A 16320-nucleotide genomic window follows, 5' to 3' on the forward strand; every position below is an offset into this window, starting at 1 on the left:
GGAAGGGATGGGAAGGGGAAACAAAGGAAGAGGCTACAATGCTTGATAAGACATGTACTCATTATATTGCCCATGTAATTGTAACCCCTCTGTACAGTATTTTCACAATAAAAAATAAATAAAAATAAACTTAAGAAAAAACATTGTCTTTTTTGTGTGTGTGGTGGGGTCTGGTCACGGGGCCTTAACTATGGGCCTGGGCACTTTCCCTCAGCTCTTCAGCTCAAGGCTAGCGCTCTACCATGTGAGCCACATTACCACTTCCGGCTTTTTTTGTTTTTGCTTATGTGGTGCTGAGGAATCAAACCCAGGGCCTCAGGCATGCAAGGCAAGTGTTCTACCACTGAGCCACCTTCCTAGCCCCACATTGTATATCAAGCATTGTAACCTCCTCCTTGTTTTTCCACTACTATCTCTTTCTTCCCCAAATCCTCCCTCCTCCCCCGCCCAATTTGTAAAGTTACTTTTCAACATAGTGTCTTGTACATCTTATTGTTACAGTGGGTCAACCTGTATCCTTATTTCAACATTTTGTTATTTTCCTTCCACTCCACAAATTAGAAACACACACACACTTACACGTGCGTGCACACACACACAAACACACAGGACTCAGGGCACCTGAAGCAAATAGAGTGAAAACAGGAGTTATACCATGGGGGAAGAAAAAATCACTTGTCTCCTAGTCATCTGTGCTATGGGGAAGAGCAAGGAGGAAACCTCAACTTTATAGGGTTATGTGAACACCGGGTCACCTCATCTTTCTCATTGTTTCCAGTGACCAAGACATGAGACCCTTGACACAGATTCCTTCAATGATTCCTCTAAACAAAGATAGTTAAATAGCAGCTCAATTAACCATTAAATAAACCTCCACAGAAAGGAGCAAAAGAAACATTTCAATCAATTGAATTTACTCCTCAGGTACTTTATCACAGTGTTAGATACCTACTGGGAAAAATGTAATTTACAACATTCAAAATCAACATGTAGAAACACATTTCACTTTTTTGGTTCTGATCCTCGGGCTTGAACTCAAGTCCTGTGCACTGGACTTGAGCTATTTTAGCTCAAGGATAACATTCCACTACCAGAGTCACAGTTCTTCCAGATTTTTGGAGGTTAATTGGAGATCAAATTCCTACAGACTTTCCTGTCTGAGCTGACTCTAAACTATTATATTTCCATATAAGCTCTATTAATTGGTAGGATTATAGGAGAAAGTTGCTGGCATTCAGCCAGGTATAAATTTAAAGGGTTACTCTTGCTGATTTGTGTGTGCTTAAAATTATTAGGGTAGATCCAACTCACCTCTGTAGTTCCAATGGCCCACTCTACCATATCTTCAGATAAAGATAGTTGATTACCATGTGGAGCATATGGAGAAAACTTGCCTATCTTCACTGCAAGTTCCAAACCTTCTGGAAAATTCCAAATGTTCAGAATGTCATACTCTGGCTCCTGTTTGGATTTCTCATCCCAAATTCCTTGAGCTCTAGTTGGATTGTAAAACTGGATGCTTTTCAGAAAAATGTGCAGCTAAAAGAGAGACATCATCTGTGGTTAAGTGAATCCCAGAGTTAAGACAGAAAACATGAAGTAAGAAATACTCCTGATTGCCTTTAATCTCTGATTCTGAATTCAAAAAGAGTAGAGACACACAATGAAGTATCTCAGAAGAAAAATCTATGGAGGAATTAAAAATAATCACTTCTTTCCTGATCACTCAGAAAAGTAGTAGAAAGACTTTTTTCCAGAGAAATCAATTTAGCCCATCTTACCCAAACCACTGTTTTATGAATGTCTATAATTTGTGGTTGTTAGATGGTTAATGCCAAAAGTTGAATGAAACTTGGTCACTTATGAAAAATATGGATAATTTTCTTCATTTGGTTATCCTATGATTTGACTGAATATAGTCATAGGGAAAAGCTCTATTTAAAGTTTTCAAAACACTAGCTATGAACATGTTGAGGTTATTAGTAACTAATGGAATTCATGAGCAAGTTCCTCTTGGCTTATGGATGTAAACCAAGCTATGCAGGTGGCTCAGTTCAGAATCATGCTTGGAAGCCAGCTTAGGCAGAAAAGTTCATGAGAATCATGTCTCCAATAAACAATTCAGAAAAAGCCAGAAAAATGCTGTGCTTAAGTGGTTGAGCACTAGCTTTGAGCATAAAGAGACTCAGGCACTTGCCAAAATTAATTTATAGAAAGATGGAATATATTTTATCCTTGTTAATGGCAGACTGTTTTCTTAACAGCATATCCATACATAAAATGTGAATCTACATTTTTTTCAATTTTTGTGTTTATGGTTGTTTCTAATACTAGAAGGTAAAAAGTGTAAGAGTTGAGAGAATTACTTTAAATATTGATATATTCATTAATTTCAGCAACCAAGTTATGTATGACATATGAATAAAAACATACATACATATTTGTGAATATAAACACACATAATATATGCATATACATATCCAGGAACACACATACATACATAAAAAATATTTAATTTCATACATTAAGGAACCCCTCTAGAAAGTGCCTTTGCTCATGCTGTGTGTACCCCAACATGGAAGAAATTACCTGTTCAGGGGAAGGCACTTTTTCTTTTCTATTGTCCATTGTTTGAATTTCTGTTTGATGAAGAAGCATCAAATGGAGAGTCTGGGCCACAGCATACACAGCGTTGTAAACATTGTAACTGTCTCTAGACATAGTCATATCAAAAATATGCACAGGCAACAAATCCAAAGAGGCATCATGAACACAGTTGTCCCATGTCACACAGTCAGACTCAGAAGCTGAGCAATTAAAAGACAGAAACCACAATCTGGCAAGAAAAATGTCTTCTGGGTATTTTGAAGGCTTAGCTGCCTTGATAAAATCTGTGAATCCAGAAACATCTACATAATGGTGTGTAAAAATAAGAGGTACATGCAATGAGCCTAGCATGAAATATCTCCTTTTCAGTGTGAAATCCCACTGTGAGTTCATAATGCAAACTTTGCCATGTATAAAAATTTGCTCGATAAATACCACTAAACCCATCAGTGAATCATTATCACCATATATGATGAGAACACTTGCTGAAGATATATTTATCTCATTATGAACTGCTACGAGTTTGAATATATGTGATGTGTCTTGGGTTGACATCACTAGCTCATAGGCTATACAAACTCTGTTCTTGGCCATCTCTTCTTTCAATTCAGCAAGAACCCATGAAGCATTCTCATCTTGTGAGGTCAACAGTCCCACCCAGTTCCAGCTGAAATGAAGAAGTAATGAAACCATGGCAGTGGCTATTGGTGTATCTTTTGGAGCCATCTGATAGAGAGCAGGAAACTTGTTATGATCACTCAGGCTACGATCAAAAGGCCCAAAGGTAAACTAAAGAGAAAGAAAATTGGACACTTCATGAATGAGAAGATTGCCATGTATCACAATCTTAGTCTTGAAGTCTGTTAAAAAACAGTTGAAGTAGGTGGAAGGCAGGTTTTATTTCAGTTTTGAAAAAAAATAGTTTGTTTTTACACAACCTATCAATTGACTTGTAATTATCTCTTGATCTTCAACACTATTCCTATCAACTCTTCTCAACTATATCAACATCACCTACTCCTAATTCCATTTTCACATATGGCAATTGTATATTATGGTTCTTTTCACCAACAACTGATTCTATATTCCTTTCTATTTTCCCCTTAACACCTACCCCCTCAGACAAGATATTCTTCATGTTTTGGTGTTCATTTTTCATGCTGTCAGTAGATCAGAAAAGTTCCACCATGGAGTTCCACCCTTACGTATATCATACTTTAGTCAGATTGATCATCTATATATGTAAGTGGCTATGTGCATCTTCCATATTTCATATTAAATGTTCATATTTTAGATCTAACTTTCATATAAGACAGGACACATTTACCCTTTCTTGTTTTGAGCCAGATTTACTTCATTCATCATGGTATCTTTCGTGTGTGTGTGTGTGTGTGTGTGTGTGTGTTTGTGTGTGTGTGTGAGTACATGAATGCCAGTACAAGGGCACAAATTCATAACTTCTTGCACTTCACTGGCAATCTTCCTCAAGACTTGTGCTGCACCAATGGAGTCACATATTCACCTTGTGCCCTTTGCAGGTTAATTAGACATACATGTTACCTGATTAGCTAAGATTATAGTGTGAGTCATAAGTACCTTGCTCACTCTGTACACTGCAAAGTCCTCTCCATTTCCTGATTCATTAAAGAAAATTATTGCTATCAATTGAAACAGTGAATTATCCATTTGTCTGCTCAAATCTTCTTTTTCCAAAGTGTGCAAATATATATTTCCAACTATATTAGAGTAAATACTCTTTGATACTACAAAAATGGATGGGTTCATAAAAAGAATCTCTTCCTATCATTCTCTTCTATCACCTGAAATGCCACCAAATTAGACATCATTATATACTTCCACACTTTTCACCTCACCTGTGGAAATCTGTAGAGACTTAGCAATGTCCCAATCTGGTCAGATGTTATTCCTGATGGTCCTGTAAGTACTGCTATAGTCATGCTGTCTGGAATGCAGGAGTAGTTTGGAATCTTGTACTTCCCAAAGAGACAAGTGAAGGGATTCTTAAACATTGTCCAAGTTCTTAATTCAACATCATAGATATCATATCCCAGAGTCAAGTTATGTAAAAGATCAGGATTTTTGTTGATCTCCTCAATAGCAAAAGCCAAGGCCAAAACAAACTGATAGTTCTTGAACATAAAGCTGTATAATGAGCAAAGAAATTGAGGAGGAATATTTCAAAACTTAAGACTTCAATACCTTAAATGCTTGGTTAGAATTTAATGTGAATGCAGTGTCTTATGTTTGTGTAAAGATCTACAAAAGACATGAAGAACATTTGTCATAAATGAGATTCGTAAAGTTATTTAAGTCGAGATAGAGCTTGTTTTCCCTATCACCGCATGCACTAGAGCAAAACTCTCTTGTCTTTGATTCAGTTTTCATGAGACACCAAATGTTGTATTGCCTTTACATTAGGGAAATTAGCTATACCAGTGTGGAAAATGATTCTGGTGTTTCCAGTCACCCATTTTATATTATGTATATATTTGGCATGTCAGGCTAACTACGGAATGTTTAATTTGACTGCAATGTTCAGAAGAAAAGTGTTATTTATGAATAAGTTTATAGCAAGCTCTGCTCACAGACCAGCATATTGAATAGTTCTTACTGATAACAAGAAAAAGAGCTAAACTATTGTTGGTGGAGATTTAATTTTTGTTTATATAACAAAACAAAAAGATGCATCCAATTTCAAGGAAGTCAATTTGAAATAAGAAACCCATGGCATGAGGGTTGAGGAGAAAATCGTAGGTAAGGTTTGCATAGAAAGCTCAGTTCCAAGGCCTCCATGGTTAAATTCATTTTTCATTACTCTCTTCCCAATATGTTTAATTAGAGACTGGAAAGGAAACAATAGAGCAAAATAAAGAGAATCAAAGTACTTTTCCTTCTTTTTCCGTGTTCTGTTTGTGTGCGACAAGGTATGTGTGAGTGTCTGTGTGTGTTTGTGTGTATTTACATGCAAGCTTGAGTGTGGGCATATTCTAAAGAAAGTAATATAATGAAATCACTTGGTATTGTTTAAAATGAAACAATGAAGGCACAATGGGTATACTAATGAAATGTTCAATATATACTATAGGTATATGTGAAATGATCACAAAGTCTGTCATATTTTAAATGCTCTAGACAGAAGACAATAGTGAATTTGTACATACACATGTGGAGGAATAAAATGTAAGAATGAAGATGTATGAAAAAGATTTTTCAAAATTTGAAGATTGAGCTCCCCTGTGACCCAGCAATCCCAACTTTGGGCATTTACTCAAACAATCATAAACAAGGCTATACTAAAGCTACCAGCACAACTATGTTTATCACAGGATTATTCACCATAGTTAAGATATGGAACCAACCCAGTTGTCCCTCGGTAGATGAATGGATCAAAAATGTTTTATATATATATAAGATTTTTTATATATATATATATAATGGAATTTTATGCCTCCATCATAAAGAATGACACTGCCCCAGTTGTTAGGAAATACAAAGACTTAGAAAAATTACATCAAGTGAAGTAAGCAGACTCAGAGAAACATAGATCTCATAGTTTTCCTTTTCTGCAATAACTAGTAAATGTCTAGGACAAGCAGAAGAGGTCAATATATATATGATCTTATAGGCTGATGCTAAGTGAAATAAGCAGTAAGATAAAAATATTTCTTCTGGGTCATTTTAATGTACTTATCATGTATAGCTAGGAAGAAAAAGGAAGAGGAGATTTAGACTGCCACATCCAGAAACAGAGGCCCCTCAAGAAGACTCCTGGGGGCTGGGAAGGTGGCTCAGTGGTAGAGCGCTTGCCTTGCATGCTCAAGGCCCTGGGTTCGATTCCTCAGCACAACATAAGCAAAAAGAAAAAAGCCGGAAGTGGCGCTGTGGCTCAAGTGGTAGAGCGCTAGCCTTGAGCTGAAGAGCTGAGGGACAGCGTCCAGGGCCAGAGTTCAGGCCCCACGACCAGACCAAAAAAAAAAATTAAAAAAAAAAAAGAAGACTCCTGATACCCAGCTCAAAATTGACACTGGAATCTGTGAGTACCTTCTAGAGGACTCCTTCCTTGGATGACTAGTTCCAGGTGGTGGTCTAATAGCCAATAACAGTTAAGGCAATTGAAATGACCTAAACCCTCCCATTCATGAAAACCCCAAGACTAAATGTATTCACAGGAGGAATCTATAAGTTCTTCAAATATGAACACACTCTATACTCCACAAACTCGAGATATTAAATCAAACCACAGAAATGAGTAGCCTTCCTGTATGGCAACAGTGAGAAGACTGGTACTGAAATCAAGAAAGCAATGTCATTTGTAATAGCTTCACAATAATACTTAAGAATTAACTTAACCAAAGATGGGAAGGATCTATATTGTGAAAATGTTTTAAACTCTTATAAAGGCCTTGAAGCAGACTTTAGGAAATGTGAAAATATCACATGCTTCTGGTATGAAAGAATGAACATCATGAAAATAGCAATTCTGTCTAGAGCAATATACAAATCCAATTCAATACCCATCAAAATTCCAGCAACATTCTTCAAGAAAGAGAGAAATTCATATGAAATAGTTAAAGATCTAGAGTAGCAAAAATAAAATCCTTAGCAGGAGGAAAAGTGCTGTAGTAAGTTCAATACCAAAGTTGAATATTACAGAGCAATAGTAATAAAAACATTTTGGTATTGGCACAAGAAAACGCCTGAAGCCCAATAAAACATAACAAAAGACATAGAAACAATCTCACAAACATATAGTCACCTAATATTTGATAATGGACCCAGAAACAGAGCTTCCAAGAAAGATAGCATCTTACAAGAACAGTGCTGGCAAAATTGGCTATCTACATGCAGAAAACAGAGGCTTTATATCCATATATCACACTGCATCAGAATGAACTCTAAATGGATCAAATATCTCAATGTAAGGCCAGATATTGTGAAAATATTACAGGAAGGACTAGGGAAACATCTAATCCTTATAGCATCATGGTAAAAGTTCTAAACAAAGATCCGGAATCACAACAAATCTAAGAAAGACTGAATAAATGGAACTGTATTAAACTGAAGTGATTCTGCATAGCAAGAGACTTAGCTAGGAGGATAATTGAATAGCCCACAGAATGGGAGAAAAAAATTTGACTAGCTCTATGTCAGACAAAGGGGTCATATCTAACACATACCTAGATCTCAAAAATTAATAGCACAGAATGAAACTTTCCAAGTCAACAACCCAATCAATAAAAGGGCCAAAGACTTTAAGAAAGACTTCTCAGAGGAAGAAAATTGGTCAATTGATACATAAACAAACCACAGACAAAAGTAATGTTCCCAGAAGTGTGTTAATAACTTTGGGAACATTACTTTTGTCTGTGGTTTGTTTCTACTCTGGTTTATTCCCTGTGATTTCGGTCCCCATATTCTTCTTCTATAAGTTTATGAGAGCTGAAAAGGGAATGGGAATCAGAGAAACAGAGGGATAGAATGAACAGTGATATTCAAAAGAAACTATGTAGAAAATGAACTGGATATGTTGTGGGTGATATGGCTGGGAAAGACAGGGAGAGCGTGTTGAAAGAACAGACAAGATTCAAAAACAATTGTACTCATTACTCATGTACTTATAAACCCTCTACATATCAACTCTACAGTACCAATAATATATGATAAATAAAGTAAATTTCCATTAATAAAATAAACAGGCCATTCACAAGCAAGGAAATTGCATTGGCAATAACATACCTCCCTCTCCAGAAATGCTCAGCACCTGATGGAGTTACAAATGAATTCTAAAAGACTTTTAAAGGAGAATTTTCACCAGTACTCTTCAAACACTTTAATGACATAGAAAGGAGGGAACACTGATCATTCTATGAAGCCAATATTACACTCATCTCCAAACAAGAGAAAGCCACAGTGAGAAAAAACAACTCTGTATCTTTCTCCTCAATTAATCTTAATAAAATACCTTTCAACAAAATAAAGGCAAATAGAACCCAACAACTGATGCAGAAAATCATACCTTATGTTTGAAGGGATGCATGCCAGGGATGCAAACCTGGTTTAACATATGCAAGTCAATTAACATCAGCACAAGCAAGGGCAAAAGCTGCATGATTAACTCAACGGAAGCAGAAAAAATATTTAATTGATATCCATACGCTTTCATGATGAAAGGTCTGGAGAAGCTAGGAATCTTTGGAACATTCCTCAATGTAAGAAAGACTGTGTATGAACAATCCACAGCCAGTTTTATGCTTAATGGTGAACAACTAAAGATATTTACTCTAAATTCAGGAAACAAGGATGTCCACACTCTTTATTACTCTTCAATATAGTATTAAAATTTGTAGCAAGAGCAGTATGCAGGGGTAAAGCATTTGGTGAGCCAAATAGGGAAGGATGAGTACAACCATCCCTTTGTATAGATGACATGATCATGTACTTAAGGGAATCCTAAATCTCCTCTTCCTTTTCTACTACAATTGATCCTGAACTTCGACAAAATAGCCAGGTTCAAAATCAACGCACAAAAATGAATTGCTTTTCTCTTTGCCATTGACAAAGTTCAACGCTGAAATTAAAATAGCACCCCATGGGGCTGGGAAGGTGGCTCAGTGGTAAAGTGCTTGCCTTGCATGCCTGAGGCCCTGGGGTCAATTCCTCAGCACTATATAAGCAAAAAGAAAAAAGCCGGAAGTGGCGCTGTGGCTCAAGTGGTAGCGCTAGCCTTGAGCTGAAGAGGTGAGGGACAGCGCCCAGGCCCAGAGTTCAGGCCCCATAACCGGACCCAAATAAAATAAAATAAAATAAAATAGCACCCCATTTGCAATTGTCTCAAAAATATAAAATAACTGGGAGTGAACAAATACTGGAAAGACCACTCTAATGAAAATTCTAACAATTTGAAAAAGGAAAGCAAGGAGAATTTAAGTAGATAAGAAGATATTCTGTGTTCCTGGGCTGGAAAAATTAATGTTGTATAAATGGAAAATCTGTCCAAAGTAATTTACAAATTCAATGCAATATCCAAAAATCTAAACAAAATTATTCAGAGACAGAGAAAGCAATCCAAAACTCAAAGGGAATTAGAAAAGACCATGAAAAGCAAAGCTATTCTTAGTGGTCAGAAAAGTGTTCAACAATTGACAATACTGAATTTCAAGCTCTATTAGAGCCGCATAGTAATGAAAACAGCATGACAAAAAGACAAGCCAGAGAAGCAATGGAACAGAACACCATGAAATGATCTTAAAGACCTATACCCTTCAAATATTTGATAAAGGGGCCAAAATATAGGCATAAAGAATAATGCTGGCAATACTAGACATCCATGTGTAGAAAATTAAAACTAGATATCTATATATCACCTTGCACCAGCGTCAATTTAAACTGTATCCAAGAACACAATGTAAAGCCAGAAAACTTCAAACTTTTTCAGGCAGAGGAGGGCCCCTCAAAACAGATTAAAAATTTTCTAGGTGAAATTCCTGAATCAGAACAAATAAAATTTACAATGACTGATAAATGGGACTATACCAAACATAAAATTTTCTGCTCTGCAAACCATGTAGGGAACAACGGAAAGACCACAGAACAGGAGATTTTTACCAGGTATCCATCAGAGAAAGGTCGCATATTCAAAATATATGTGGAGCTCAAAATGTTGATTCCTCCAAGATTCAACATCCCATTTGTAAAGAAATGGAATGACTAGGAGAAGATTACATTAAGTGAAAAATCCAGACCCAGAGAAGCACAGGTTGCATGATTTCCCTCCTTAATGGGAACTAGTATGTATCTTATACATCTCGAAGTAAGCAAACTGGATTGCACCCAAGGAATTGTAAATGAATTAACCAAAATATAATAGAATCTATGGGAAGCACAAATAATATAATTCCTTAGCAAGATAAAGACAAAGGCCAACAAAATGAGTGCTTGGTGGGTTGTGGAAGGACAAATGCAGAGGAATAGAAGCAAGGATGTGGAAAATGAGTAAAACGCAGCTAAGTATGCATTGTATATGCCACAGAACTGGGGTAAATAGGGGAAGGACTAGGTAGAACAGGTGAAGCACATTGAAGGGGTGAAATAGATCCGGATGCTTTGTATACATATATTTCTATGTTAAATGGTAAACATCCAAGACATAATGTACATTTAAGAAAATTGAGGGATGGGCTTGTGGTGGGTGTGGTGGGTGAGAATCTTCAAAGGTGTGACATTGATCAAGACACACTGTATTCATTAACTGCTCTGTACAACTACTTTGTACAATTATATAAAGAAAATAATATTTGAAAATGTATTAAATTTACTCGTAAGAGTATATATATTATATAATATATTACAAATACAATATATATTATATATAATGTATAAATAACAGGTATATAACTGTATATTTATATATATCTATAACTATACAAGAAGTTTACTGATGTTTGGAACAAATATAAATAAAAACAGAATATCAGAATCTATAGATATAGAAAAAGAGCAAAGAATTGAAACTGTAACACGTTGATGAAATCAGGAGTACATATGTTGTATAAAGAATCTATGCTGAATCTCAAGCAACTAGAGAAACAAACCCAAAATTAGCACAAAGAATGAAAGTAGAAGAAAAAGAATTAGAGACGAAAAACTAAATGCCAATAATCAATAAAGCAAAAAGGAGGTTCTACAAGAAAAACAGGGTGATAGAACAGAAGTAAAATTAGCTAACCATAAAATGTGTAAATCATAATATACCACATATGAATGCACACCTTCCATTATACTGCATGCCAGAACCACTATAGTATAAATAGCTAGCTGTATTTCTGAAAAAACATCCATAGAAGATTCAGTCTATATAAAAATTCCTATCACTTCCTTTACAGAAAAATGGCAAAATTGAATTTTATGAATAAGAAAATTCTCCATAGGCCAGAGCTATTTTAAGACACAAGAACAACATGAAATCATCCTTATGCCTGTTGTAATATTATAATAGCAGAAAACATTCTGATAATAACAGACACATGTATCAAAGAAATATAAGGCCATAAAGTAATTGTAAACAATAGATATCTGATTGTTGGAGAAGGTGTCAAATAACACATGCCCAAACATGATACCCTTAGCAAGCAGTGGCATTGTGAGACGAGGCATGCCTGTGTGAAACACTTAAACTGGACCATATATTTTTAATTTCAAAATTGATTAGTTCTTAATAGAGACTTGAACTTTGCAAGTAAAGTGAAAATGAGGAGAAATATAAATACACAGGTAACTTCAACAAAAGTCAATAGCTCATAAAAGAAAAGGAAGAAATATTCTCTGGGTTTGATTAAATGTGAGAATACTTTGTCCCATATACAAGGCCATAACTTCCACCCAAGCACTGGAATTGTAAAGTAACTGTGCTTATCCAATTGAAAAGCTTCAGCACAGTGAAAGAAATGGTGGGAAAGCCAAATGAGCAGTTAAACATCTTGCTAGCTATACATCTCACAGAGGATGAATAATGTAGGAGAAAAGTTCTAAAAATTAAATATTAGGATAGAAAAAATCCAATCAAGGAACAGACTAGTAAAAATTAGGTAATCACAACAGAAAACTGATATTCAATCATTTGGGTATTCATAACACCCATTAGTTATTTATTACCCCAGAGAAAAATTACAGTCTTGGTAATGGTATAAAGTAATTAAAGTTTAGAGATTATTCAAAATTAAAATTATCTCTACTGGTGGATAATACCAGCAATCCTAGCTATAGAATTTAACTTGGGCAGGTAAATGCCTCCACAGGAAATCATTCATAACACTGATCTTCCTGGTAACACCTGTGTTGTGGAGCCTATCTGACATGAAACAATGCCACAAAGCTTAAGTTGTAAAAGAAACTGCTCCTGTGTGCTAAGAATGTGTATATATGTAACTGTGTGTGTGTTTGTGCATATGCACATGTGCACACTACTTCTAGGGCATGAAATCAGTGCCTAGGCACGGTTCTTGTGCTTTTTTGCTAAAGGCTCACACATTATCACTTGAGACACAAAATCATTTCCAGCATTTGGCTGTTTAATTGGAGATAAAAGTCACATAGACACAATTAAAAATACTCACATAGATTTTCCTACTTGGGCTCATTTCAAACCTCCATCCTCAAAAATCAATTCCATGAATAATTAGGATTACAGACATAAGCCACCAAAAGAAATTTTATTAACATTCTCAAAATATACATGTTACTAAAGAAAAGTTCTCAGACCACTGGTATAAGGAATAAGGAAATGAAGTGGCAGCCTTTTAATACAGAACTCATGCCAGTGACTCAGGTTGATTGTAGTTACATCACTACATATTCCACAGTGACAGCTGAAATGGAAGAGATACAGGGATGTTATAGTAAAGGAAAGAAATTACAGACCTGGAAAGAAGAAGCTATATGGAAGTGAATGGAGTCCTCCCCTGCCTGAAGGCAGAAAATCAGTCAAAAGGAGATGTAAGACAACATTATAAAACTTAGCTGCACCGGATGCAATAGTGATCAAGGTCAGTGTAGAGGAGAGAGAGATCATTGATGTGTGCAACCTGAGTTTCCTCACCCATTGACCATCCTCAGAATAAAACAGTAATGGAAATAAATTATGAAAGTACTTACATCTTGTTCTCTTCTTGCCTGGAAGCATGGCTGTTACTGTGATCTACTCCCAAAGTGTAGAGAGGGAAAAACCCAGTGATCATCACATCTCCATCCATGTGTGCTCTGTGCTTCATTGTTGAAAAGCAGCTAGTGCTAGCCAAGGACCTGACAGGGAGAGGAAGATAGAGAAGGAGGAGTGTGAAAGCTAGAGGGCACATCCTTGAATCCTCTGCCAAGCAGAAAAGCTGGCAGGAAGTGAGATCCAGAGTTTTGGTTATGTATAAGTGCATATGTATCTTTTTATTGACAGAGATCTACAGTATAACTCATCTCTAATCAAAGCTTCTTGTTAGTCCCCAGAAGTAATGTATAAGAGTATTCCCAGGGGCTCTGTATTTGTAGCCTTACATCAGGAAGAAAAACATGAGTTAGAAAACATGTTTTCAGATTTGTCTTCTTCACTGCAGGTGCTGTGATTTCATCTAAGACCACATTTAGTGAGGCTCCAGAGATGGAGTTATCTTGGTTGGAGTTTGTCCAAAGTGTCTAGACTATTTGCATGCAAGTTATTTGGGATGATGCAACTGGATTGCATGGGATGATATCATGTCATGTGAATGGTGAAGTGGCCAGAAAAAGTCTATGCATCTGAGTTGTCAACTAAAGTTATGAGGGTATTGTAATTAGAGGATCGATTCAAGGATACCATATCCAGGTAAACATCCTCTTTTCGTAAATGATATGTCAGTTTCAATGCCATAAAGATACAAGCAGAAGGCTTTCCACCAACACAAACTCACTAATGAAGAAAAACACCTCTGTACACACTTGTCTGCCACAGCCTCCAAAGATGTCTAAGGGAAATTAAATCTACAGCATAAAAATCCACTATCAGAATTGAAAACTAGAGGATGTAGAAGAAAGAATCAGAGAAAAGAATAGAACAGGAAGGACTTCCCATTTTTCTGGATGAGAATGAATATTTTTGAAATGCCCGATTTACAAAGAAACTTGCTAGTTCATTTTCTTTCCAAATTCCAATGTTGTCCTAGGAAAAAATAATCTTTTAAAATGTATTTGGATTCCCACAATGAAAAAACAAAATCATAAGGAAAATTTACAATGCTGGAAAATATGGGAAAACTGATTTCAAACTATATTACACAACCACTGAAAGAAAATCACATTGACATTGGTTCCAAGAACATATGGAAACCAGTAAACATAATAGATGATTCAGAACAATCCAGTTAACTGATTGTTGACAACATGGCCACTTACATATAGTGGACACAAGATTGCTTCTGTTACAAAATTTGTTTTTGAAACTGCATTGCCACTTGTTGAAGACTGGAAATAGTTCCCTGTCATTCCATTAGAGTCCTCAACTTAAGAGCTTCAAATATGAAACTACATAGAAAAATAACGGAAACACTTGAAGCAATAGACAGAGGTAAAGATTTTCTAAGGAGTAATGCAATAGCTTAAGACAGAAGAGCAAAACTTGATGAATATGTCCTGGACCGTGGCTCAGGTAAAGGTCTTGGGTTGCCTCTACACACTAAGGAACTGAGGGAGGCATTGAGAGTCATGATTAGTGCAACATGCTCACATGGCTGAGACTGAGATCACAGTTCACAAACGGCTTAGGCACAACTTTCATGAGACCCTCTTAAGGTATTTGTGTGTGTGTGTGTGTGTGTGTGTGTGTGTATGTACATCTGTGTCTGTGTGTCTGTGTAGGTCTATATGGATGTATGCTGATGTGAGTGTGCTGATGAGGATGGCTGAGATCAGGAAGATTGTGATTCCAAGCCAGCCCAGGCTAAACACAAGATCCTGAGATACTGTATAAATAGAAGAAGCTGGACATTGAGGCATATGCCTGTCATTCCAGTTGCGGCAGCAAACAACAATAGAAAGACTAGAGCCCAGGCATCGACATAGAACAAAAGCAAGATACTATCATAGAAATACTCAGTGCAAAGAAGGGCTGGAGATAGGGCACATTCTATAGTAACTCCCTATCATGGTCCTCAAGAAAGCATTGACAAATGGGTGTGCATCAGATTGGAAGAATCTGTACAGTCCACAAACATGCAAAGGGATATCACTCAGGCCCCAAATTCAAGCCATAGTATTGGCACAAAAATGTAAAACAAAATGAATGGCAGAAATGAAATACAGGTCATGGCTTGTGGCATAGAAAGAAGGTCAATGGAGATGTAACAGATTCCACATAACCAACATAGTGAATATATGTTTGTGAATATGGGATAATAAAAACTGTATGTAATGGTTTTAAGAAGGGATGTTGTTGACAGATGTTACTTCTTGTGCTTTAAAAAAGAGTACATTATATATATATGTATATATGTACATGTAAACATCAAAACACATATAATATCTTATTTTATTTCATTTTTATTTTTAAAATTTACATTGTCTAAATCATTGTAAAGTGGAGTTTCTTTTTAACAAAGAAGTTTATGAATACCATACATAACTTGATCAATTTTATCCCTTTCAATGTTTCCCTCATCCCTCCCCTATCCACCTCTTCCATCTTTTCGTTTTGAAGTATATATATATATTGGATGTGTGACTGCATTCTCCTCTTCTCCTCTTCATATGTCCACCCCTTTCCCCTGATTTGATCCCACCCCTTTGGAGTGACTGTTTTGTGGTGTTTTATTTTGCAGAAAGTTGACTTTGCCTTTGTAGGAAATTACATTATTTGAATTCTCTAATGAATCTACTGTGTTTCAGTTAATACATCTGAATCAACTTGCATATCACCTATGCTTTTACTTTATATATTCATTCTAGGTTCCATATCTAAAGGAAAATATTTATCCTTTCTTTCTAGGCCTGTCTTACTTCATTTAGTACACATTTTTCCAGTTTTCCCATATCATTACACATGGTACATCATTCACTCTTATGAATGAACAAAAACTCATTGTGTATGTAGACCATATTCTTGGTCCATTTATCCACTGATCAGAATCTGGGAAGATTTCAGACCTTTGTTTTTTATATATATTTATATTTATTTAT

General features: G+C 36.0%; 1 protein-coding gene across 1 annotated transcript in view; it reads right to left on the bottom strand.

The window, feature by feature from the left end:
* LOC106001753 (vomeronasal type-2 receptor 116-like) overlaps window positions 1-13376 on the bottom strand; it is a 38355-nt gene extending 24979 nt beyond the window's left edge. The window contains 4 exon segments of the mRNA XM_013036742.1: window positions 1308-1539; window positions 2590-3396; window positions 4482-4770; window positions 13279-13376. Of these exon segments, the coding sequence (XP_012892196.1) occupies window positions 1308-1539; window positions 2590-3396; window positions 4482-4770; window positions 13279-13376 (1426 nt within the window).
* Window positions 13377-16320: the final 2944 nt, after the last annotated feature.

This window comes from Dipodomys ordii, unplaced genomic scaffold (assembly GCF_000151885.1).
Source record: "Dipodomys ordii isolate 6190 unplaced genomic scaffold, Dord_2.0 Scaffold397, whole genome shotgun sequence".
In the NCBI taxonomy this organism is placed as follows: Eukaryota; Metazoa; Chordata; class Mammalia; order Rodentia; family Heteromyidae; genus Dipodomys; species Dipodomys ordii.